Source organism: Mauremys reevesii, linkage group 11 (assembly GCF_016161935.1).
Source record: "Mauremys reevesii isolate NIE-2019 linkage group 11, ASM1616193v1, whole genome shotgun sequence".
Classification (NCBI taxonomy): domain Eukaryota; kingdom Metazoa; phylum Chordata; order Testudines; family Geoemydidae; genus Mauremys; species Mauremys reevesii.
In genome coordinates, this window is record NC_052633.1 from 47,180,711 (window position 1) to 47,203,873 (window position 23,163).

Sequence of the window (23,163 nt, forward strand, 5' to 3'; positions counted from 1 at the left end):
TTAGACTCTTGTTAAATCTTAGCATTTCAATTTTCTGACATCTGTGCATGGTGGTCACTATACTGGGTCAGTTGTTGCCTAAATGCATAAAATAGCTGTGATGACCTCATAAAGAGAAATGTAAAAATAAGCTATAAATGACTAGCTTCTTGCTCACTGCCACAGGAGGAAGGCTGGGTGCAAAGAAAAAAGTGGAACATGAAATGCACGAAAAAGCAAAACCAACAGAGGCACCGGAGATATCTTTCATGTTCCATACCACTGATTCAGAGAGGAGTGATAGGTCAAAGGTCCGTGTTCTGAGAGATAATCAGAGACCCAGTGGAGTAAGACCTATGCATAAATTGATATGGGTTGAGCTACACTGGATAACATTGCCTGTTGAGCAGCTACTGTGCACCAACAGCTACAAGCATGGTGCAAACCAGAAAGCATGTACCAAAAGTGGCCAGGCCCAGGGACTAGCAATGAATGCTTGTCATAGCTCCACTAACCACTGCAGTGTGGTCTGATGCTGAGTGGATTGATTTTAAATCACTGATTTTCATTATTTAAATTGGCTGACAGGATACCTTGATTTAAATAATCAATTTTAGTCTTGTTTTGCATTTGTACTTTAGTTATTTCCCTAAAGAGAGGTTGATTCTCATTCAGTGGTAATCATTAGTGCTTTGAACAGAACAAAAAATAGCACAATAACATTATTGTAAGAGGCTGTAAGATTTTGCTTGAAATGCTCCATTCTGTCTGCTGGTATTGATCTTCCTGGGAAAGGATTAAGTCAGTTCTACTGCCTAAGTGAGGCAGGTTACTCATTTATCATGCCCAGAAATAAGGAGGGTGGGACTGACTAAGCTTTATTTTCAGATTAAAACTGGGTTGAAATGTTTTGGATGAGCATAGCAATTATGTTAAGGAGCAGAACGATTATTTGTGAGGCGACTGGTGCCCTTGCACTTGTCATGTCACGGTTCTTTATGTTGAAGTGACTGAGAGTCACTCCAGGGAGAAGCTGAGTAATCTTGAATGAGGAACCCTATGAGGAGCCAAGCTTTGGGGAAGGTGTGAGGTGACCTTGGTTACATTATTGCTTCCTTTATTAAAGCCAAATCACTGGAAGAGGTGATAGTGTATATGGAATATACTCGTAAAGGAGGCTAGGAAAGATGTCTTTGTAACCTAGTGGTGAATGTATGGTAGGAGTTCCCTCTGTGCTCATCCACAGAGGATATGAGTTGTTACAGCCCCTTGCTACAGAACCTTGGCTCTTTAGCTCAAGCTGTAGTAGCTTATATTTTAGCTCTGGAGATCTCTGGTTTAGTCTCCAGTGTGTTGGCCAAGAGGGCGGCTGACATACCTTCTCACAACTACATATCCAAAAGTGGTGATCAACAATAAATAACCCAAGTATGAGTGAGTATACATGGATAGTCAGTCAGTGAATGTATAAAATGAAGGTACGGTAGATCAGTGCTTCTCAAATGTTTTAATGCTGCAGATCACTTTGTAAGAGAAAATCATCTCAAACTACCACTACATTCCAGGCTCATCATTCCTACTTCTTGATTCTCAAAATATTTCATTCTACAGATGTCAACAAGGTCCCCAGCCCACTGGTCGTTCATGGACCAGAGCTTAAAATTGCGGGGGGAGGGGAGAGATTGTGTGGTTTGTTTTTTTAAAGCATCACATTCCATCAGTTGCACATAATACACCATAAATAGGGCACAGTGTCATCTATGCATTACCCATCAGTGCCAAACATAGATTGCTGCTGTCTGCACAATGGTCAGCTATGTGTGACAGCAGTGGATTGCTAACTAGAAAACATTACCCATGCACAAAGGGAAAGCTGTGTGCAGGCTAAGAATGAGCAGTTGGTCATGGCTTCATTGACCAGGAAATGTGGTGAAGGCTTACATGGCAAAAAAAAAAAAAAAAAAAATTGTACTCTTTTTTGAAGTAATTGCACAGAGTAAGAACCACCTCATAGAAAGTAGATTTAGCACACGATAAACTGGGTGCACTAAGGGTGGTTAAGCACTGGAATAAATTGCCTATGGAGGTTGTAGAATCTCAGTCATTGGAGATTTGATCATCTAGATAATACTTGTCCTGCCATGAGTGCAGGGAACTGGACTAGATGACCTCTCGAGGTCCCTTCCATGATCCAATGAAATTAGTACCAGGCTCTTCTTAAACTAGTTTAGGTTTTTTTTAGGTCTCTCACCACTGTAATGTTTGACTACCTCATAATATTAAAAATATGTCACATAATCTCGAGAAAGCCAAACTGTCCATCTGTCTCCTTTAATCCATTTTCTTATAGCAATATGTCTGATGGATGATTCCTTCTGCAATGAGTGCTGTTACAGTTTGGTTGTTTAAATAGGTGGGTCTTGCAGCATAAGCTGAAAAAAGATCAGTGCTCATTCAGCCTAATGTTTTGCACAAGTTTGTTCCATAATTTTGGGCCTCTGACTGCACATAATTCCCCTGCCATTCAAATAGTTAATCTCAGATGAAAACTGGGCTGAAATGTTCTGGAGGAGCATAGCAATTATGTTAAGGAGAAGAAAGAGATGATTTGTGAGGTAACTGGTCTCCTTGCACTTTTCTTATGTCATAGTTCTTTGTGTTGGAGTGACAGTGAATGCACACCATCTATAAAAATCAGACATACTCCTAAACCATTCAGTACAATAGTGTGTATAGTCACTGTTAACATGCAAGATAACAGATTTGGCTTCACATTCAGCCATGTGATCTGCAAAACTTCCATAAACAGTAACCAATCATCCCTATAGGTCTAATTTCTGTGCAACTGGGTAGTGGGAGGTAAATTGCTTAGCATCTTGCAAGATCAAAGCCCCTTCAGCTGCCTGGGTTCAGCTGTAATCAGTGCTCAAGTACTTTTTTTTTTTTTTTTTTTTTCCCCCTAAAGTGCAGAATGTGCTTCCAGTAGTACTGGAACAGCATTCTGCCTCCCAAAAGAAAGTGTTTCAATTGTGTTCCAGCATGACTCAAGCCACACATTGCATACAGGCATGAAGAGACTAACGGTGACTAAGTTCGTGTGCTGAGACTGCTATCAATACTTTATTTTTTTTATTGTTTGTATTACTGTAGTATCCAGGTGCCCTAGTCATGGACCAGAACCTCATTGTGCCAGATGCTGTACAAACACAGAACAAAAAAACAGTCCTTACAAGGCATCCGTGTTCCACATATTTTCTACTGAGTCACATTGGTGCCCCTACTCACCAAAAGGGGGAAAACTTTATATGAACAATGATGATAGTTTGAGTCATAATAGGCTTATGCTACATTTTGCACATATTAATCCAGAGTTTGGATAAACCACACACCTTTTTGGCAATTCACACCTTTGTATCTGCATAATTGCTTTCATGTGTCACCTCTCTCCCCCCTTCTTTCTTCTTTTATTTAATTTAGAATCTGTCTGCTAGCTTCACACCATATGTTCATTTCATACTCAGTTAAATTTTACCTACTGGGGCTAGATATGAACTCAGGCATTCTTCCTTGGAAATCAAGCAATAAACATGTAGGGCCCGTTTATATATTAAAAAAAAAATTGTATTCTTCACCAGTGGAAACTTCCTGAGCCACCTTGACTAAGTGAATGAAAATAAAATATTGTTACAACACTTTTATTATAGAGGATATAACGGTCAGAAGTGACATTTTTTAACCAATTATATTTCACTTGGGATCTTTAACGCAATGTCATTTCTTAAGTACTTTCACATATGTTAGCACTATATCTTGTCTCTCTCTCAATCTTTCTTTCTTTCTCTCTGTAATGGCCTGAAGGGACCCCTTTGGGTCAGCACTACCCCATTCCAGGAACAATACCTGTGGAATAGAAAAATATCCTTACCGAGAAAGAGGCTTAAGGGAAGCAGTATAGGGTTTGGGAAAATCAATACAACCATCACTGTTTCCGGAGCTGAGGCCAGAGTTCCAGGAACAAAGTAGTGTTGCCTCCTGGCTAGGTTTTCCCAAGATCAGCCCTTTTTTGAGAAAACTGTCCTGAGAAATCTGTAAGGGTGCTCAGTGCACACTGCCAACTGTCCAGATATATGGGCTCAGGATCATCCTAGATGTCCTGTGGATTTTTTGCACCTCAGAGGTGGCAACCCCAAAGCAAGGAGGGCTGGAACTTCCATCTCTTTGTAGTGGTAAGCTGGTTCTTATAGTTCTAGCCATTGTCTTGCTCTTTCATGAGGCCAAGTGAACCCAGCAGGCTGGAAATTGTGATCTCCAGGACAGCCAGAAGTGTAGTTCAGGGTTCTGGTGAAGCCTGTTGAGGAATGGCTCCAGCTATACAGGAACCGCCTTCCAGCAGCTAGGGAGAGACGTGGAAGGAAATAGGAGTGCTGATTGCTCTCCTCAAAGTTTGGGCAAACTACCCTCTGCTGTCTTTATTTTACTTTATGTAAGTGTTTCTTTTTTATAAGCTTGAGGTTGGGAAGGGGCTGAACTCATTAAAGAAGGACTAGGACAAAGTCCAGGACAAAAAAAAGTGATTTTTGTTTTTTTCCCTCTTTTCCTCAAGAACAATTCACAAGCATGGATTTCTTTTGTCTTGTTTGTCCTAGCACACCTTTTTCATTTTCTCTATAAATCCAGTCATATCTGACCTGTGTATGGGCACCATTTTTGTATCCTCTGTGCACCTGTACAGGGGCTAAGGATAATCTGACCTTGAATGAAGACTTGATTACTCTGTCATCCAATTTAAAAGGTTGTAAATTTCTATGTCCCTCTTATTCTCTGTACCCTGGTCATGCCGTTTTGGCCAAGGAAGTTTATAAAAGCTATTTAAATATGGCCTTAAGCCATACTCAGATACTATAAGATCATCTCATTGGTGCACAGACATATTAATGAATGCCATAGAACAACCTAGATAGATATGAGCTCCTTCCTTCTTTACCCCAGATTTTCCATCTTTTGTAAAATATTAGATTATTGTAATTACTTTAAGAAAAGCGATATACAGTAGTTCTATACTCTTTTACTATAAAGCCAAGTTAAGAAAAAAACTGTTCACTTTTATAAAGACATGATAAATAGCCATGTTTAGAAATGCCATTTACTGTAGTTAAGACAATTTATATATCTGTTCCCTGTCCCTGCAATGAGTTCAATGAAGGAAGACCCCAGTATCGATTCAGAACTCCTTTGATGTTAACAGGACTCTACTCAGGTGCAGGGGTATGCTCACTCAGAGCTCATTGCAGGGGCAGGCCTTAAAGAAAGAAATCAAATGCAAATTTTATGATTTTCGTATCTAATCCATTTAAAATTTGTTGGATTTGATTGCTTACAGGAACGTAGGCTGGAGTGAAGATGATCACTGGGTTTATCAGACTGTTATAAATCAGTATCCAAGTGACCTTCAGAGCAGAAGAACTCTGTACTTGGATATGCTACAGAGACATCTGCCTCACAAATCTAGGCATGATCTGGTCAGTGCCACTTCATATGCTAGAAAGTTCCCTTTAAAAAAATTGATTAAAAAAAAGTACTAGACTAATACACTTTTATTACCAAAGCTTAGGAGAAAAAAATTTATATTTTGAAATGAATTCAGCTTATAGTGGTTAAGAGACAGGTTTCATGTTTATAAATACAGTCAAGACTGAGTATCCCAGTTCATGCTTAGTTTGCTCAGTTACCTTTAAGAGAATTCTGAAAATGTATCACCTCTCCAAAACGAGAACTGTGGCACTTTTCTAATTGTATCTACTCTTCTGGACAACCAACCACAACAAATCCAGCTTGCTAGGATAGTTTGTGCTTATAAGTGTTTACGTGTACATCATACTATCCTTGCACTCTGCCTCCCTATTCTCCTCTTATGAGCAGACACAGTATTGTTACACTCTGGGACCGATCATTCTAACTATTCCAAAGCATACAGTTGAGGGAAAAGGGGGGAAGGTTACCCCGAACTCTTAAAGAGTATATTTTACTAAAAGAGATGCTACCAAAAGTGCCTTCAGTAAGCATAATGCCTTACAAACAGATTTCAGGGGGATGGGGGGAGTTTGCACTCTATCGTTGTTCATGGAATCCTGTAAATCTTTTCAGGGCAGAGTGGGAAAAAATGTACAAAAAGTGAGTATCTTTTTTTTCTCTGGATGCTCTTTTGTGGCAAAAAGGGATGATGGTCAATCCTTCTAGGAGAATTTATTGTGAATTTCAATACTTCTCCTGCTCCCAGGAACTGAGCTGGAAGATGCAATGAGAGAGCATGGGCCTTGTCACATATATAAAAATAAAATGTGTAGGTCTAGTTTTAGGCCTTCCATCCTTGAAAGGGTCCATTTTTAAAAATCCAAAACTATTGGATTATATTCCAGTTTTGATCCATTATTCTCTTAAACAACTATATGTCGCATTCTAAATATAGAAATGTTACAACAATACTAAAACTAATTCTGAAAATAGTTACATAATATTAGCATAACTTAACTGGGGTTGTTTAATTCTGCATTAGTGATTGGCAGCATATTTTAGAAGCTTGTATATTTGTTTCTTTTTTGAATGTTTGTCAGGTGTGAAATTAGCATATATTAGGCTTTATGAAACAAGCAAAATGCTAACAGTTGGATATTAGATGGAAAGTATTTAATTTTTAAAAGTGCTTCATACTGGGAAAGTCTTTGAATAATGAACTAAAATCATAGATTTTAACATATGGGATATTTCAGATACATAAATATTTTTAAAGAAATTGTTGAATGTTTTTCTTTTTCCTCCTAAGAGGAGTTGCCTCTCATGGTACTTTGCATCTACTTTAAGATGGGCATGCTTGTCAAATATTGTGGATAAATGCAAGGGGCAATTGTAGCATTATTATTTACATGATAGTGTCTAGAAATCCAGAGATTTGGGGCCCTGTTGTGCTAGGAATGGAACATAAACAGAATAAGAGACAGTCCCTGTCCTGAAAATGACTATTAGTCTTCCTCACGCTATCATGCCTTATTATGATAGTAGTCCTGTTGATTTCAATGGATTTTTGTGGAATAAGGCCCTGATCCTGTTTCCATTGAAGCCTCAAGCCTTGAATAGATGGGTGAAAGGAAGTAATGAAAGGTTTTTCTCCAATTATTTCCATCTCCTAGAACTAGAAGGGACCTTGAAAGTTCATTGAGTCCAGCCCCCTGCCTTCACTAGCAGAACCAAGTGCTGATTTTTGCCCCCAATCCCTAAGTGCCCCTCTCAAGGATTGAACTCACAACCCTGGGTTTAAATAGGCCAATGCTCAAACCACTGAGCTATCCCTCCCCAGTACAGCTTCTGGACTCTTTGAGAAGATTAAAGATGCCTCTCTTTTTTTTGACTTACATTGTTGAAAGAACCAAAATGTATTCCTAGTATTTTATGGATTGGGCTAAAACATGTTGAAACTAATGGTTGTAACAGCCACCCTTCCTTTGGGATAAATGTAAGAATGAGTTAAGCTCCTTTATGGAACCAGATAGCTGAAACAGCAGCTTCCACCCAAAACAAAGGCACATATGGGCAGAGGGGTTTTGCTGGTATTATTTATGAAGAGGTGTGTGTGAGTGAGTGAGAGAGAGAGACGGGCATAAAGACCAGAGAAGGAGGGGAAAGCCAAGGGTACAGCCTGAACAAGTGCTGAGAGCATAGCCCTGAGGAAAGCCTAAAGAAAGACCTTTTGGCTGCATGCTCATAGTTCCATGCCTTTTTCAGCAGCAAAGAAACTATCTCCTATTTGTTTGATTCCTTCTGTGTTCAGAGAAACAGAACTTCATACATTTTTGTAAATAAACGGGATTGCATCAAAGTTACCTGGCTCCATCATCAATGGCTCCCCTCCTAACCAAAACAATCTATAGGATCCTTAATTTTGGACAACTGCAGGGGTCAAAGAAGGGTAAAAGTAGATTTCACATTAGGAAAAATAGTGAGGTAAATTAAATTATTTTATGCTACATTATTGCAACTCAGTGGAGCTATAGTACCATAAAGGAGAACATAAATTTGTCACTAAGGGTCTGATCTTGCAAGGTGTTGAGTACCTCCTGTGAAGTGAACTCAAATCCTGCTGAAGTTAGGAAAATTGAGGGTGCTGAGCACCTCACAGAAGACTCTCAGCACCTACCAAAATCAGAACCTACATTTTCAGTTCCCTGGGAATATTGTTAATTTACTTCAAACTTACAAGTCATTAAAATTAATGTCCAGAATTATTTATTCTTTTATATATGGTTTTAAATCTTTTTGAAATTTTACTTTTTAGGTTGCTCATGAAAAGCTTTGGGACCAGTATCATTTTGCTAGGAATCAACGTAAAGCTTTGATTCTAAACTGGGCTCAGGCTAGAAAAACCTTTTTACTGAAAGCAGTAATGACTATTGCTGAAGCCTGTGCTGCTCATGAGACAGAAGTGATGTTGGCTAATAATAGAAGAAAGCAACAGGAAATCTGTGCTGATCTGAAAGGAAAGGTAGGCTCAATTACAAGACCACACATAAATATATTGGTAGTTGTATCCTGGTGGATTTAAACTTAACTCAAGCAAAAATCTTGCATAACCCATAGTATTAGGAGAAAAAATCCTAATGGAGACTGGTTGTCATTCTTGTTTTTACTAGTCTGATTTAATCCTTCTGGGCAGCCTTTTATTACAAGAAAAGTATATACCCATACATGAGTGAAGAAGACTGATCTTTTGGCAGAGATCTGTATGTTTTTATCCCTCTATTCTCTTGTGCAACTTGAACCGCAAATGATGAGGTTACTCTATTTTATACCAGAGCTCCTGTTTGACTTCTTTAGATTTCATGCATGCTTGAATAGCTTTACAAAAATATTTTCTTATGCTAATAGAGGTTATTTAAAAATACATGCTGAGCACCTTAGTTAGTATAAATCAGTGCAGCTCATTGAAGTCAATGGTGCTATGCTATCTAATGCCAGCTATGGATCTGGCCTATCAAGAATAAGCATGTATGAATAATAACCTTGACATGAGAAAAGCTAAAAGTTTTCATACCAGAACTTCACCTTACTTTCCGAAGTGTCCTTTTTCCACTGGTGCTGGACTTCATTGTTATAACTCTCTCTAAAGCTGTATCTACACTAGCAATGTGAGTCCTTTAAGATTGAGAGAAGGTTAGATAAAGTGATTAGACACAAGAGACTAAAAGTGGGGACAGTTGAGAGCAAAGGGGTTAGGGTTAGAGGGAAAACTTGGAATAACATCAGTGTAGTGAGAAACAAAATGCTCATTGGACCAAGCACCCAGAGACAAGTGAGGCCATGCAGGAAGCCCTTGCCCTTGGACCCACCACACTGCTTTTACATGTTAAGGTCAGCTCTTCTTGGGTGGATGGGCACAGAGAAGAAAATGGAGAATTGGGGAAGGCCGAAAGTAGAAAAAGAAACCAAAATAAAAAATTGACACGTGCTAAGCATCACTGTGCTTGTATGATCACCTGTCTTCCCCTGCTTTTTCTTTTCTAGTGTGAATAATAAATAATGGAAGAAAGTAGAACTAGACAAAAAATGGAAAACATTTTTGTGAAAAATTTCATCAACACTATATGAAATTTTTTTTATTGATTAGAAACTTATAGTTCAAAAATTTTTGATTTTGAAATTGTTTTCCTTTTCTGCCCTTTTTTCTTCCCCTTCCCTTTTTTTTTTTAATTTTCCCCCTTCCATTTTGCCACTGGATGACTGAAGGTGGGCAAGGTTGGAAAGGAGGCGAGGGGAAAAAAGGGAAAGATCTGTGGTTTTTGTTTTTCTATTTCTCATAAAGAAAAACTCCAATTTTGAAAAAAGCTGAAGAAAATTGACATTTTCATGCAAAAAAAAATAATTTTTTTTCAAGTAGTTCTAGAAAAAAAGATCCCCGAAGGGGCAAATAAAGGAGCAGTTTGGATGAACAGATGGACAAAGAAGAGCAACAAACATGAAAATAAGATCTGTGCCAATCATCATCCTGATCTCCTTGTTTGTATTTTGTATCCCTCTTACCAACCCTTCATCAAATCTTTTGCCTTTTTAGACTGTATACTCTTGGGGGACGGGATCAAGTTTTCCATCATGACAATACAGTGCCTAGCACATTTTTGGGCAGTAGTGTAATACTAGTCATAAATAAAATGAGTATTCTCTACTCTGATTCATATTTATCAAATAGTTTACGAGTGTAGATGCAGCCTTTGCTGTATTTTTATCCTTTTTTAGTTAAAATAGTTGTTTGTAAATGTGATCGTATCAGTTTTGATGGGCTTCACACATTCTGTGGGTGGGGGAAAATGAGGCTCCATTCTAAGGGAAGAAGAATGGTCTCAAACATTAAAGTGTGAGATTTGTGAGCCAAGACACTAGGGTTCTGTTCTGGGTCTGCCACAGGCTTCATTTGTTACCAGCGCAAGCCACACAACATCTTTGTGCATTAGTTGCCTCTTCTGTAAAGTATCTGATGATACTTCCCTACCTCACATGGGGGTTATGAGACTTACCTCATGAGCAGATCTGGGTAAATAACTGTTTGTTTGGTTTGTTTTTTCAGTTCAGAGGCAGTTCTGAAAAATGTTAAATTCAATTTGGGTCAGAACAAATTTATTTTTTAGAATTTTTGGCAAATTGAAAAAGTATGTTGGTGAATCAAATGAACATTTTGTTTCCAAGCATTTCTATAGAGCTAGATTCACAAAGAAAGAGGAAAAGAATATCTGCGCTTCCCCTCTAACTTTTAGCCCAGTACTTAGGACACACACTTTGGATTTGGGAAACCTAAATTTGAATCTCTGCTCTTGGATAGGGATTTGAAGCCAGGTCTATCCCTTCCCAAATGAGTACCCTAACCACCAGGCCCAGTGTATTTTATTCAAAGTGAAACAGCTTTAAAAGGAGAGACTCACACCAGAATAGCCAGGGCGGCACGCCGCGGGGGGCGCTCTGCCGGTCGCCGGTCCCGCGGCGCCGGTGGACCTCTCGCAGACGTGCCTGCGGAGGGTCCACTGGTCCCGCGGCTCCGGTGGACCTCCTGCAGGCATGCCTGCGGATGCTCCACCGGAGCCACGGGACCAACGGACCTTCCGCAGGCATGCCTGCGGGAGGTCCGCCGGAGCCGCCTGCCGCCCTCCTGCTGGGACGCCGCCCCAAGCGCGCACTTGGCGCGCTGGGGTCTGGAGCCGGCCCTGAGTATAGCAGTTAGGGCACTTACCTGGGAATAGGGAGACAAGGTTTAAATGGTTCCAGTGTGGACATTCAAACCTATGTCTCCCACAGCCCAGGTGAGTGTTCTAACCACTGTGCTAAAGGTTGTAAAGGGGAAGTGTCACCTCCACTGATCTGTGAATGGTGCCTAAATTCCCTTCTGAATCTAGCCCAGAAAATGTTTTTGGCCAAAACTTTTGGGCAAATTTGTACCAAATTTGCAAACAGTTGAATGACCTAAACTGCAGTTTTTTGACAAACTGTTCAAAAATTTTCACCCAGCTCTACTCATAAGTTCTTGCAAATAGCTTTGAGATCCTCAAATGTTCCCCACAGACATGTTAAGTATAACAGTGTATTATTGATCAACAGCACTACCACCAATTCTTAAAATTTAATGGTAGTCTGTTTCTGAAGAACGATATAATGAATTTCAATTTCCTCTTTTGTTTACTTATGAGAATTCACATCTAGAATGTGGATGCCATGGCTTGCTTGTCTCTGTCAGAGGGCTTCTGGTAATGGTTCACAAATATTCTGGAAGGTGTAACTGTTAACAGAATACCGGAGATGGTAACACCTCTTTTTCTGTAGAGAATAGGATGGGAAGGAAGGAAGGATCTGAACACAAAGAAGAGGAAAGTGATACGATGTTGATACCTAAGGCATGTATGATGGGGAAAGTCTCACATTTCTGAGCATGAAAGATCTGTAAAAGGCATGGTAAAAGTTGTTTGAACTGGGCTCTGATTTTTCCACTTACACAGAAATTAACATTTGAAAGCGTACATGCTGCATTATTTTCACTTTTCTAATGTTATCTCTCTTGAACTCTTATTGGTTAGCAAGTACTTGTCAGTTGCTTTTGGTTCTATCCAAAAGGTATTATAAAACAAGAAAACTGAAATTGGATCAAATTATTCAGTTACTCTAGATTTACAGAAGTATAGCTGAGAGAAGAATTTGGTTCTTTAAATGAAACTATTTTTCTATGTTAGCTTGGTATACCTGCTGGCCTAGATCCTCTGTTTCACTGACCTTCTGTTAGGCACAGCAGTGGGTCTGTGTGGGTGGTAATTAGGGTTATTAGTTATGTCTCCAAGACTAGTGGATCAGCTTAGTGCCCTGGCTTTGGGTAAAGCAGCCTGGGGCTCTTCTAACATATTTCAGACAGCAACTGTCCATAGGGGACCATTTGCCAGCTGAGTATAGCTGAAGTGCAGAACTCTGGTCACACTCCTTTCTGTACCTCACACACTTCCCAAGCAGTGGCCCAAATGGAGGAAGTGATGCACAAGCCAAGTGTTCTGTCTCTGCACCAGCTGAGAGCTCCCCTATGTTGCAGGAATTCTCAGCTAGCCAGATCTGGCATCTTTTCAACTGTGATGAGGTTCCTAGGGTGCAACCTGGACTGTGGGACTGCTCAGCCCTCTAAATACACCAGCCTAGGTTGCCATTCACACTGATGCTGATGTCAAGCTACAAACCTCTGAAAGGCACTGTACTTACACAGACATCCACTGGCAGGGACACACCCAACTGAGTTACATGAATGATTTCCCAGTCACTCATGAACCATCAATAGAAAGGCTCCAACCAGTTCCCCCCAGCTCCAACCCTACATCCCAGGACTGTACCCTGTTACACTGCTCAAGGCTGCCTTGGACAGCGCACATTCATTAAAGTAGTTCACTCCTGCCAGAATGTCAAGGGGACACATACTCACCTTTGTAAACTAAGCTGAGATTTCCCAGGCACTTCAACCAAAACACACTGTTTTAGGTAAAATATAAAACAGATTTATTAACTACAGAAAGACTTCAAGTGGTAGGCATAAAGGTCAGAAAAGAAAAAGTAAACATGATTTCTAAATCCTAAACTTTTAATCTAAGCAAGAGTTGAATCATACAGCTTTTCTCATCCTGACAGATGGTACAAGCAGGTTACAGTTCTTTAATACACAGGCTGGGACTACTTTCCAGCCGGGGAGCATCCTTTCCTAGTTCAAAGTCTTTGTCCTCCAGATGTTCTTCCAGGTGTTGAACTGGAGGGGGAGAGAGGCCAAGTGATGTCATTTCCCTTCTTTTATATTTTCTTCCAGCTTGCTAGAGAGATCTTTGCTGTGACATGGGGATCAGGCAGTCCCTATTGGTCAAGCAATCTCTATTGCATATGTGCTGTCTCTGAGAGGTCTGTGGGATGGCATTGGGAGAATAGATTCCCTTTAATGAGCCAGCAGCACATGTCTGGCTGGTCCTTTGTTGCAGTTGAAAGGTTGGCTGTGTGCATCTGTCAACCTCACAACATATTTCAGTAACACATATAGCAATCTACAGGTGAAGTTCAAAGACTTATCACCTCCATTTGCAGACAGGAAATTTGGAGCATTGAAAAGCCAAATGACTTGTCTAGGGAGTTATTAGCGGTAGGTTTGTGGGTTATGCCTGGGCCTGGGAATTTGAAGGCTTAAATGCAAGACCTAGGAGTTGAATATATACACTTTGTGAACTTAGGCAAGCCAGTTAACCCACTTCACTTATTGTAGGTGAGAAGTTTTACATTTGTTCATACTTGTATGGCAGGTCCAGCAAGCCAATGGGCAAAGTAAATGACTTATTCATGTATACAAGGCTAGGGTAATGACATATTTTACAAAATAATAATACCCTAAGTCTGATTCCCATCTATATCAGAGATAGGCCAGAAGGAACTATTGTGTTAATCTAGTCTGACCTTCTGTATAACACAGGCCGTAGCACTTCCCCACAATAATTTATTTTGAACTAGAGCATGTCTTCTAGAACATCCAATTTTCAATGGTCAGTGATAGAAAATCCATCATGATCCTTGGTCTGTTGTTCTTCAAGTGATTGCACATGTGCATTCCACTCAGTGTCTGTGCACCCCAGCACGTAGCTGTCAGAAACTTTTTCTCTCAGCTGCACCCATTGGGCAGCTCACCCTCCCCCTACTGCTGCACACCACTAGATGCAACTAAAGGGCAGAGACACTTCTACACCCCCTCCACTCACTCACAATGGTCATTGGAACTCTGTTAATACCAGAAGAGTTGTCTTTGATTGCGTATAACAGTGTATGTACTGCAGTTAGTCTAGTGATTTAGTATAATTTGTAAGTTTTTGGACTTGTTTTCCCCATTTTGAGTTTTTTCTGCTTATGGTTCCAAGGTAAACCCTGCTCACCATGTTTCAAGCTGCTTGTTTCTTGCTCAAGGCCCCTGCCATTGAACCTCACAATATCTCCCTGAAGTGCTTGGGTGAAGCTCATGTAAGAGACCAGTATTAGAGTTGCAGGGAGTTGAAGGCTAGGCTGAAATTCCTGCTGATGGAGGGCGTGCTCAGGCCACCGTAAGAGCCACCCCAGTCTGACTGCCAAGTGCTGCAGCTTCACTGAGAAACACACCTCCAGCTTTAGTGGAATCCCGGCACCACTCTTTGTTGCCCATGCTGAGGAAGGAATAAGACATCTTCCCCTGGTGGGGGCCTCTTTGGGTTTCTACCCCCTAAATCTGGTAAGAAATGCAAAAAGGAGTGGAGTAGAGAGCACCTGAAACCAAAGTGCTCCTCCTCTAAATCCATGCCTAAAACTTTAGCACAGCCAAGTTCACCATCGAGCCGAGTGCCAGAAGCAGCACAGTCATCTTCTTTGCACCACAACAGGATGCCATCTCAGTGCCAACTACCCTGGAGCTGTTTGTGGCAGCTAGAAAACTGCTCTGCCTCTGTGCCCGTGTCTCCATCATTACAAGAGTTGGCTCCTTCAGCACTATTTCCCCATCCACCACCAGCAGTTGCCTGCTTCCCACTCAGGTGGCCATTCAGTACCATCCTAAGGGAAGCCTGCAATGATGGCAATGCCCCACCCATCACCACATTCTTGGCACCCCCGGCCCTGAGTGGATCAGCCCCTCTATGGTCAGAGGAAGGGAAGTCTTTGTTGTCACATTGTGAGGTGGGATCTTACATCTCACAAGTCTGAAGCAGGACATGCCAGTATTCTCACAGTCTACCTCCTCAACCCCTCAAAGGTATTAGAATGTGGGCTGACCAGTGGGCCTCCCCCCCCCACCCTCCCCGTTTCCAAATATTTTCCTCACTGTGCTTACTCAGTGCCCTGGTCTAGAAGGGCAGTCTGTGCACCAGGTGGCTCCATCTTCAAAGTCCAGTACCGGGCCCAGTACCAAGCATCAAGAAGAGGTTCCAGAGGCAGAACAAACAGCCAGTAGAAGAAATTCTACCCCTTCCTATCTTGGCTTCCTCGCCAGATAAAGTTGCTTTATCCAGAGCAACTTCATCTCACCTGATGATTTTAAAGTGAATCAGGAGTTAGATTGAGACTGCAGCATACAAATGGAGGCAATCGGAGTCCTTGCCTAGCCTGGTTGACATCTTATCTGTGGGTACCTCCAGGGTGGCTCTGCCAATTATTGGGACAATACTAGAGCCTGTAAAGGCTCTATGGCAGCCTCCATCTTCATTGCCTCCCACCTCAAAAAGGGCAGAAAGAAAATACTATGAACCCTCCTGAGGTTTTGAGGACCTTTATACTTACCCACTAGTGGGCTGATTAGTCATGATAGCAGCTAATGAGAGTGTGCATGTGACAGGGGCACTAGGTTGTCACCCCCAAATCAAAACACTAAGAGGCTGGACTTATTTGGCAGGAAGATTTGACAGTGAGGTGCAGCTGCATATTGCTAACTAACAGGCTCGGCTGGGGTTGTATGATTTATAGGGCTCCATGGAGAAGTTCAGAGAACTGCTTCTGGAGAAAACTAGGCAGGACTTCTCTTCCCTCGATAATGAAAGCAGACTAGGTGTGAGACCATCAGGGCTGGATGCAGAAGACTCAGCAGCTAGAATCATGGCAACTGAAGAAGCCATGAACAGCTCATCTGGTTGCAGTCTTCTGGTCTTCCCTATGAAGTCCAGAATACTATCCAGGACATGCTGTTTGAGGGTCCTTCTCTATTCTCAGACCAAATGAACAGCAAGCTCCATGCTCAAGCTTTTGCTAGATTTTAAAAGAGCAATTCCAAAAATTAAGCACCCAAAATTTGCTTTCTTGGGGGTTCAGTTTAAAGGTTACAAGCAAACAAAAGCATCTGGGGTTAGCACAGAGGAGATCCACAAGCCAAAATAAAAAAAAATAAACCTGATTGTGCCTATCTAAACATTCTCTGTTCCAGTGATTCCTTCTACGTATGGAAGATAATATTTCATGCCTGGTTCAAACCTTACATAGCATTGCTGCTCTGTGTCCCTGCAGCCCAAAGAGAACAGACAAATGGAAAATTTCTTTCCCATTTTAAAAAAGTTCTACCTTCCCATTGGCTCTTTTGGTCAGGTGCCCACTTCCTTTTCTTTACCTGGGGGACTTTTAACCCTTTGCAGGTAAAGCAAGCAGAGGACAGCTACCAAGAGGAATTTTACAGCTAACTGGGATTCTTGTCTTCTTCCTCTCCCACTCAGACTTTCAACTGGTCTACCTCTCACCTCCATTTGGATCTCAGAACAAGTGTTTATTTTCTTGATTTATCATGCAACATCTCTTCCCTCTTTTTTCCTGCATGTCCTTCCTGAATAAGCTATATCCCACCAAATCTTAGTGATGCCAATTAAGTAATTTAGCTTATGTATGAACTACTTCCGTTTGTGTAGACATCCAAGATATTGAGCAGATTCATCTACTTTCCTTCTTGTTCTCCTATGACCCTACTGTAATTTGTTTCCGCAGCAAGATCTAGCCCTCTGTTAAGATAACTCTTTTTTTTTCTTACCTGAGGTCTTTTGTCATCTGCCCCTCCTCAATACATTGGAGGGTCAGTGTCCAGATGCTTTTACCTTTCTTGGTTAAGTAGACCCCATTTCTTCTAAGCAGTCTACCTTTCTGGAACAGTATTCCATGATTGAGACACCTAAAGCCCTCTAATAGACCCCATCTACACAGGTTACTTAAATATTTACATATCAGTCACTATTTTAGTTTCTCCTTTTACAAATATAAAAAATACAAACTTTTCCCAGGGTTTAATCTGGAAGTCAAATTGCTGGGTTGTTTGGTTGTTTGGTTTTGTTTTGTAATTAAGACAGTTATTAGCAAAATACAAGCTAAATTACCAAATGAACACTTTGTTAACCAGATTCTCACAATTGTTTGTACCACATACAGACATAAAAATTCTTTCCAATCAGTTGTCCTGCTACTGATGACTTAGTTTTGTCATTAACACACATAACTGTAAGCACAATAAATGTTACTTCGCTGTTGGAACTATCACCATCGCACAACTAACCCACTTATGGAAGCAGCAGGAAATAGGTCTCTGTAGCAGGTGAGGGAACTTCATGTAATGTGCCTCCCCCACCCTGACTCCTTGGCGGTGTCAGTGAGCCTGTGCTAGAGCTTCAGGTGCTATATACAGGAGAAGCTCAGTGCTATCTTGGTAGTAGGTGATGGGTAGGTCTGGAAAGTCTTTTAAAGGAGTCAGAGCGAAAGTGCACTGAGATTAATTAACAAAGGCCTAGTTCCTCAAAGGTATTTAAGGCCCTAACTCCTGTTGATTTAAATGGAAATTAAGAACCTAAATACCTTTTAATTTGAGCCAAAACTAGACTAAAAGGATGGGTGAGAAAATATTAGTAAGTTAATTTTTTAAGCATTTTGTTAAAATCTGAGTAGGCGCTTAAACTGTATCTGTTCCCTTCTTCCTTTGATTGAGCTGAACAACCATCTATGATGGTTCACAAAACTTAGATAAAAGGAAAATGGGCAATATTACAGATTCAGTTGCATAATTTCCTCACATTATTTGCCCAGTTTATAGACGCTGAAGTGTGGTTTTATTCTGAAAATTGACTGTAAATTTTTATGGTGTTTTGTGACAGCTTTTAATGTACTTTTTCCTTCAAAATTGTAGACATGGTGAATCGGAATACTTGTGCAGGCAGAGAAAGTAGATTTTACATTCAAAGTCTCTTCCCAAAGAAAGCATATTTACCTAGAGCAGAACAGGGAGGGGATGCACTTTGCAGAAGTAATAAAGGATCAAAAGAACTGTTCATACAATTATAGAAGGCTATATACAAGATTTTACTGTTTCAAGCAGTAGCAAACAATCAAAGAAGTGACAAATGGAGATACAGTTTAGGTATAGGTAGGTGCAAATATCTGAGACAGCCTATATAATGTTTAAGCATGCTAATAAAAACTTTGACATTCCCTGTATCAAGAACAAAAAAGTTCTGTATAAAAACAGAATACTCACTGAAAAGGGAGGACATACAAGGACAGGCTATGAAAGCTGACATGCATTGATACATTGTTTTGAGCTAAGATGCTGTGACAAGCTTTCAGCTCCAAGGAACTGAGACGGGTCCCATATTGGATTGAGAGTTTTATAGCTACCAGTCTATGACTGAGTTTCCTAACTGATTGTGAATATTCCTACACTGACTCTTTACACTCTGGGTCTAGACAAGATTAAATCTTTTTGTAAAGATAAAATTCTCTACTTGTTAAACAGTCATCTTTAAATGCAGCTATAATATGAACATAATCTGAAATTGAAAGGCAGCACATTCAAAACTGATGTAAGGAAATATTTTGTATACAACCCATGATTAATCAATTGAACTCCTGGACACCAAATATCCTAGCCAAGAGTTTAGCAGAATTCAAGGAAGGATTAGATGTTTATATGGATAATGAAGACATCCAGTTATGTTAATAGAATAAAACTACAAATCTTCATGCTTCAGGGCATAAGTTAACTGCAAACTGTTGGGAGGTAGAATGAAGCTTCCCCTATGAACAGATTATTCCATAATTGTCTGTTTCCAAAGATTATGTCTTTTTGAAGTTTCCAGTACTGATCACAGTCAGAGACAGGATACTGGACTAACTGGACAACTTGTCTGATTTGTTACGGCAACTTTTAGGCAAACTGGATTTGACTACAGGTGCTATCTGAAAGTCCTACAGGATTAAATAATCCAGGGAGGTACAGACTTAAGTGGCTTGCCCAAGGTCACACAAAGGAAATCTGTTTCAGAACAGGGTATTGAATCTGGGTCTCCTAGGCTGTCACCCTAACAATTGAACTATCTTTTCTCTCTAACTCCCATTGTCTGTAAAGGATGTTTGTACTGTACAGGTGAAACTAAGGACAGAATTTGGCCTTGAAACTGGAGTTTAATTAACCATTCTATCGATGATGCATGAGCTAGAATAGAATCCAGGTCTATAGGTGTATTGGCTCTCAGTCTAAGACATTAAAAAAAACCCTTAAATTGTCACTAAGGTAAACAGATATTATGCTGAACAGCAGTCAGATCTTTGAAGTAAAAAGATGTGACTTTCACATAGCTACTTTTCTGAACATAACCACACTTCATCTTCTGACTATTTTAACATGCAAACTTCAGTTTGTAGCAATTAAAACAGTAAGCAGATTCCAGATTGTCATATTATGGACCCAAAACGTGTATGTATACTACTATCTAATATAGCTTGCTTTGTAGAAAATTGAATCAAATATTATGCTAATGTCACTGTAAACATACTGAAGCTTTGCTCAGAATAAAAATACTCTGATCTAAAAAAGTATCTAAAAACAAACTATTGATGCATTACTCTGAAATGAGCAATTTTCTTAAGCTAGGAAAACAGAACTGAGAAGTTTTAAAGGAAAAGCTATCCTGCAAGACACTATTTTAAAAAATAAATATTTAAAAACTGTTTACACTAGAGAAATTTGTTTAAAAAACAAAAAACCCATCATTGCTAAATTTGGTCAATCCCCCAATTATAGCAATGTTAAGATCCCTAGCGTAAATTCAGTTTCCAACTCTTGTCATTTTTATCATGTCTTCAAATATTAGTAGTTTAAGTTTCTCATGATCTCCCAATTTCTAACATCAAACTTGTGAAACTTTGCCCTTCTTCAAGATGGACATGATTTCTCTACAGCCTTTGCATATGAAAGTGGTTGCCCCTAGTAAAGTGGCTGCTGACTCCTATTGTTTTCAATGAGACTGTACCCAGGTTACCCTTAGGAAAGATGAGAGGGTATAGGTGAGAAACTACATGTATAAGCGAATGTGGTGAGCCATGAGAAAACTGAAAAAAAACCAGAGGAAGCAGAAGGGAGACTGAAGGCATGAAAAAGGCTAGGGGTTGTGTAACAGGGCCTCCTGGGTACTGCTTCTGTCTCAATCAACAAACTATGCAGAGACCCTTGTGCTGGTCCAACACCTTGTGCAGTTTATTTATAAAGGAGTCCCACCACCTTCCTAACATTACTCCTGAGGGCATTCTGCACCAACAAATTAAAAATTCTGCACATAATATTTAAAAATTCTGCAAATTTTATTTGTCAATAAATAAATGCAGAGGCTCCAGCATGGCAGTGGAGAGCACAGGCCACTGGCTGCATGAAGGTGGGAGATCACTCTGCAGCCTCCCCATCCTGGGGACACGGACTCAGGGGTGAGGCTGCACCCAACCCTGACACAGCACAAGGGCTGGGCCTACCCCAGAAACACCCTGGGGCCCTGCCCCTCTACACCAGGTGTGGGGCAGGCAGGATCCAAGTGTGGAGAGGCTGAGTGTTGGGGGATCCAGATGTGGGATGAAAGGATTCTGTGTGCCTGGGTACAGGCAGCTCAGTGGGGTATCTAGGTGTGAGGGGATCTGGATGCACAGAGGCTTGTTGGGCAGGTTCCATGTGCAGGGGCAATGGGACTCCGCAGGGGCTTCCAGGTGAAAATGGTTGGGGCTCAGTGGAAGGGTCTGGGTGTGGGTGTCTGAGCAGAAGGGTCTGGATACTGGGGGCGTGTGGCTTGGTGGGGTGGAGGTCTGGGTGCAGCTAAGTGAGGGTCAGTGATGTGGGGGTTCAGGGTGGTGGGGCTCATCAGAGTGGGGTTTGAGTGCAAGGAACTCAGTGTGGGGTGGTCTGGGTGCAGGGTTAGGGATCTGGAGGCAGGACTTCTGGATGCAGGGGACTGCAAGTGCAGGGGTTGAGGTTGAGTGGGACAGGGTTTAGGGAGGTTCTGGTTGTACAGAGTGAGGCTTGGCAGGGGTGTCTGGATGCACGGGGGTTGGGTGGATGGGGAGTAGCTCCCTCTACAGTGACCCCTGCCCCCATAGCTGAGGAGCAATGATGGCAGGTAGCAGGATGCTGAACTTCATGCAGCTGAGGAAGGCTTCTGGGGGGTGGGTCTGACACAGACCCAGCCACTCCTTGCAGGTGAAGAGGAAGTCCCATTCTCTCCTGCCTCCATCCCAGCTGGGACTAGCAGCTGACCCTGGATCCCAGCCACTGGCTAGGATGTCCCCAGTTCTCGGGTGATTTACCTCCCCGCCAGCTGCTCTGGGTGCCTGAAAAGATGTACATGTGCAGCTAGGGAGTGTTGTGTGTCCCTGTCAGAAAGTCATTTTTCTGCAGGGAAGCAAAGAAAGCTGTAGGGGACAGGAATTCTGTGCACACGCAGTGACGCAGAATTCCCCCAGTAGTATAACATACATAGCTCCTTTTACAAGCAGGGGCAAGCAATCTCTCTCCCCTCTTACTGCCTGCTTCCTCCCTTTTCACTTCCTTCCTGTGCCTATTTGTCATTCATCATCATTCATGCCCGTCACCCCAACCGGGGTATGGGCCGCCAACCACAGATCTCCATAGTCTTCTATCCTGGGCCATTCGCTCTAGCTGGTTCCAGGTATAGCCCATTTTTTTGCTATCAACCTGAAGGTCGCGTCGCCAGGTATTTCTTGGGCGGCCTCTTTTCCGCTTGCCTTGGGGGTTCCACTGCAGTGCCTGTCTGGTGATGCTGGTTGTCTGCTTGCGTAGTGTATGTCCTATCCAGCCCCACCTTCTCCTTCTAATTTCTTCCTCTGCTGGGAGTTGATGGGTCCTCTCCAAGAGGAGGATGTTACTGATGGTGTCTGGCCAGCGGATCTGGAGAATCCTCTGCCCCACCCACCATTTAGGCACAGCTCTGCTTAATCAGCTCCAATCGGCAGTTGCCTGATTGGAGCTCCTGTGAACAGAGTGCTGACTCAGGCTTTCATACCTATCACTCTGTCACTGCATAGCAGAGAAAGAGAGGGTGTGGGGAAGGAGACTGAGGAAGAAAGGAAGGAAAATACAGGGGCAGGTGAATGTGGGGAACAGGAAGTATATATGTATATATGTAAGTGGAGCAGCAATTAACTCACACTGGAAAAAGACAATAGGAGCTTCCCCACCTCAACAGTTGCGATGGTAAACAAGTCCCCCCTGTAACAGCATCCACTTGCTACTAGGGGACCTTCTCCTGGCTGTTCTGGGGATTAGCTCCATCCAGGTCTGACACCCTCTTCTGCCACTTGTTCACATACCCTGCCACCTCACTTTCTCTCTCTGCAACTCAGGTTGCTCTTGCTTCATAGCTTGGCCTTCCAGTCAGGTCACTGTAGTCCTCTCCTTCAGGGGTGTCAAAGAACTATTGGGAAACTGTCCCAGGCAGTCCTCAATTTCACTGCCCAGTCTACACCACGTACCTCAAGTGGTTAGTATGGGAACCTGGACCTGCCCCCTACTCTGGGTTCTAGTCCAGGGCCCCTGCGTCTAGCAACTGTGGTCTGTTTTCTCCTAGGGCTGGTCCACACTAGGACTTTAATTCGAATTTAGCAGCATTAATTCGAATTAACTGCGCACCCGTCCACACCATGAAGCCATTTAATTCGACATAGAGGGCTCTTTAGTTCGAATTCTGTACTCATCCCCGACGAGGGGAGTAGCGCTAAATTCGACATGGCTATGTCGAATTAGGCTAGGTGTGGATGCAAATCGAACTTAGTAGCTCCGGGAGCTATCCCACAGTGCACTACTCTGTTGACGCTCTGGACAGCAGTCCGAGCTTG

At 41.7% G+C, this 23,163-nt stretch overlaps 1 protein-coding gene across 10 annotated transcripts in view; it reads left to right on the forward strand.

The window, feature by feature from the left end:
* The window catches only part of CCDC148 (coiled-coil domain containing 148), a 122,048-nt gene that overhangs the window by 44,876 nt on the left and 54,009 nt on the right, over window positions 1–23,163 (forward strand). For all 10 annotated transcript variants that reach the window (XM_039493501.1, XM_039493507.1, XM_039493498.1 and 7 more), the window contains 2 exons: window positions 5,360–5,498; window positions 8,306–8,512. In XM_039493501.1, coding sequence (XP_039349435.1) covers window positions 5,360–5,498; window positions 8,306–8,512 — 346 coding nt within the window. The remainder of the gene's footprint in view (window positions 1–5,359; window positions 5,499–8,305; window positions 8,513–23,163) is intronic.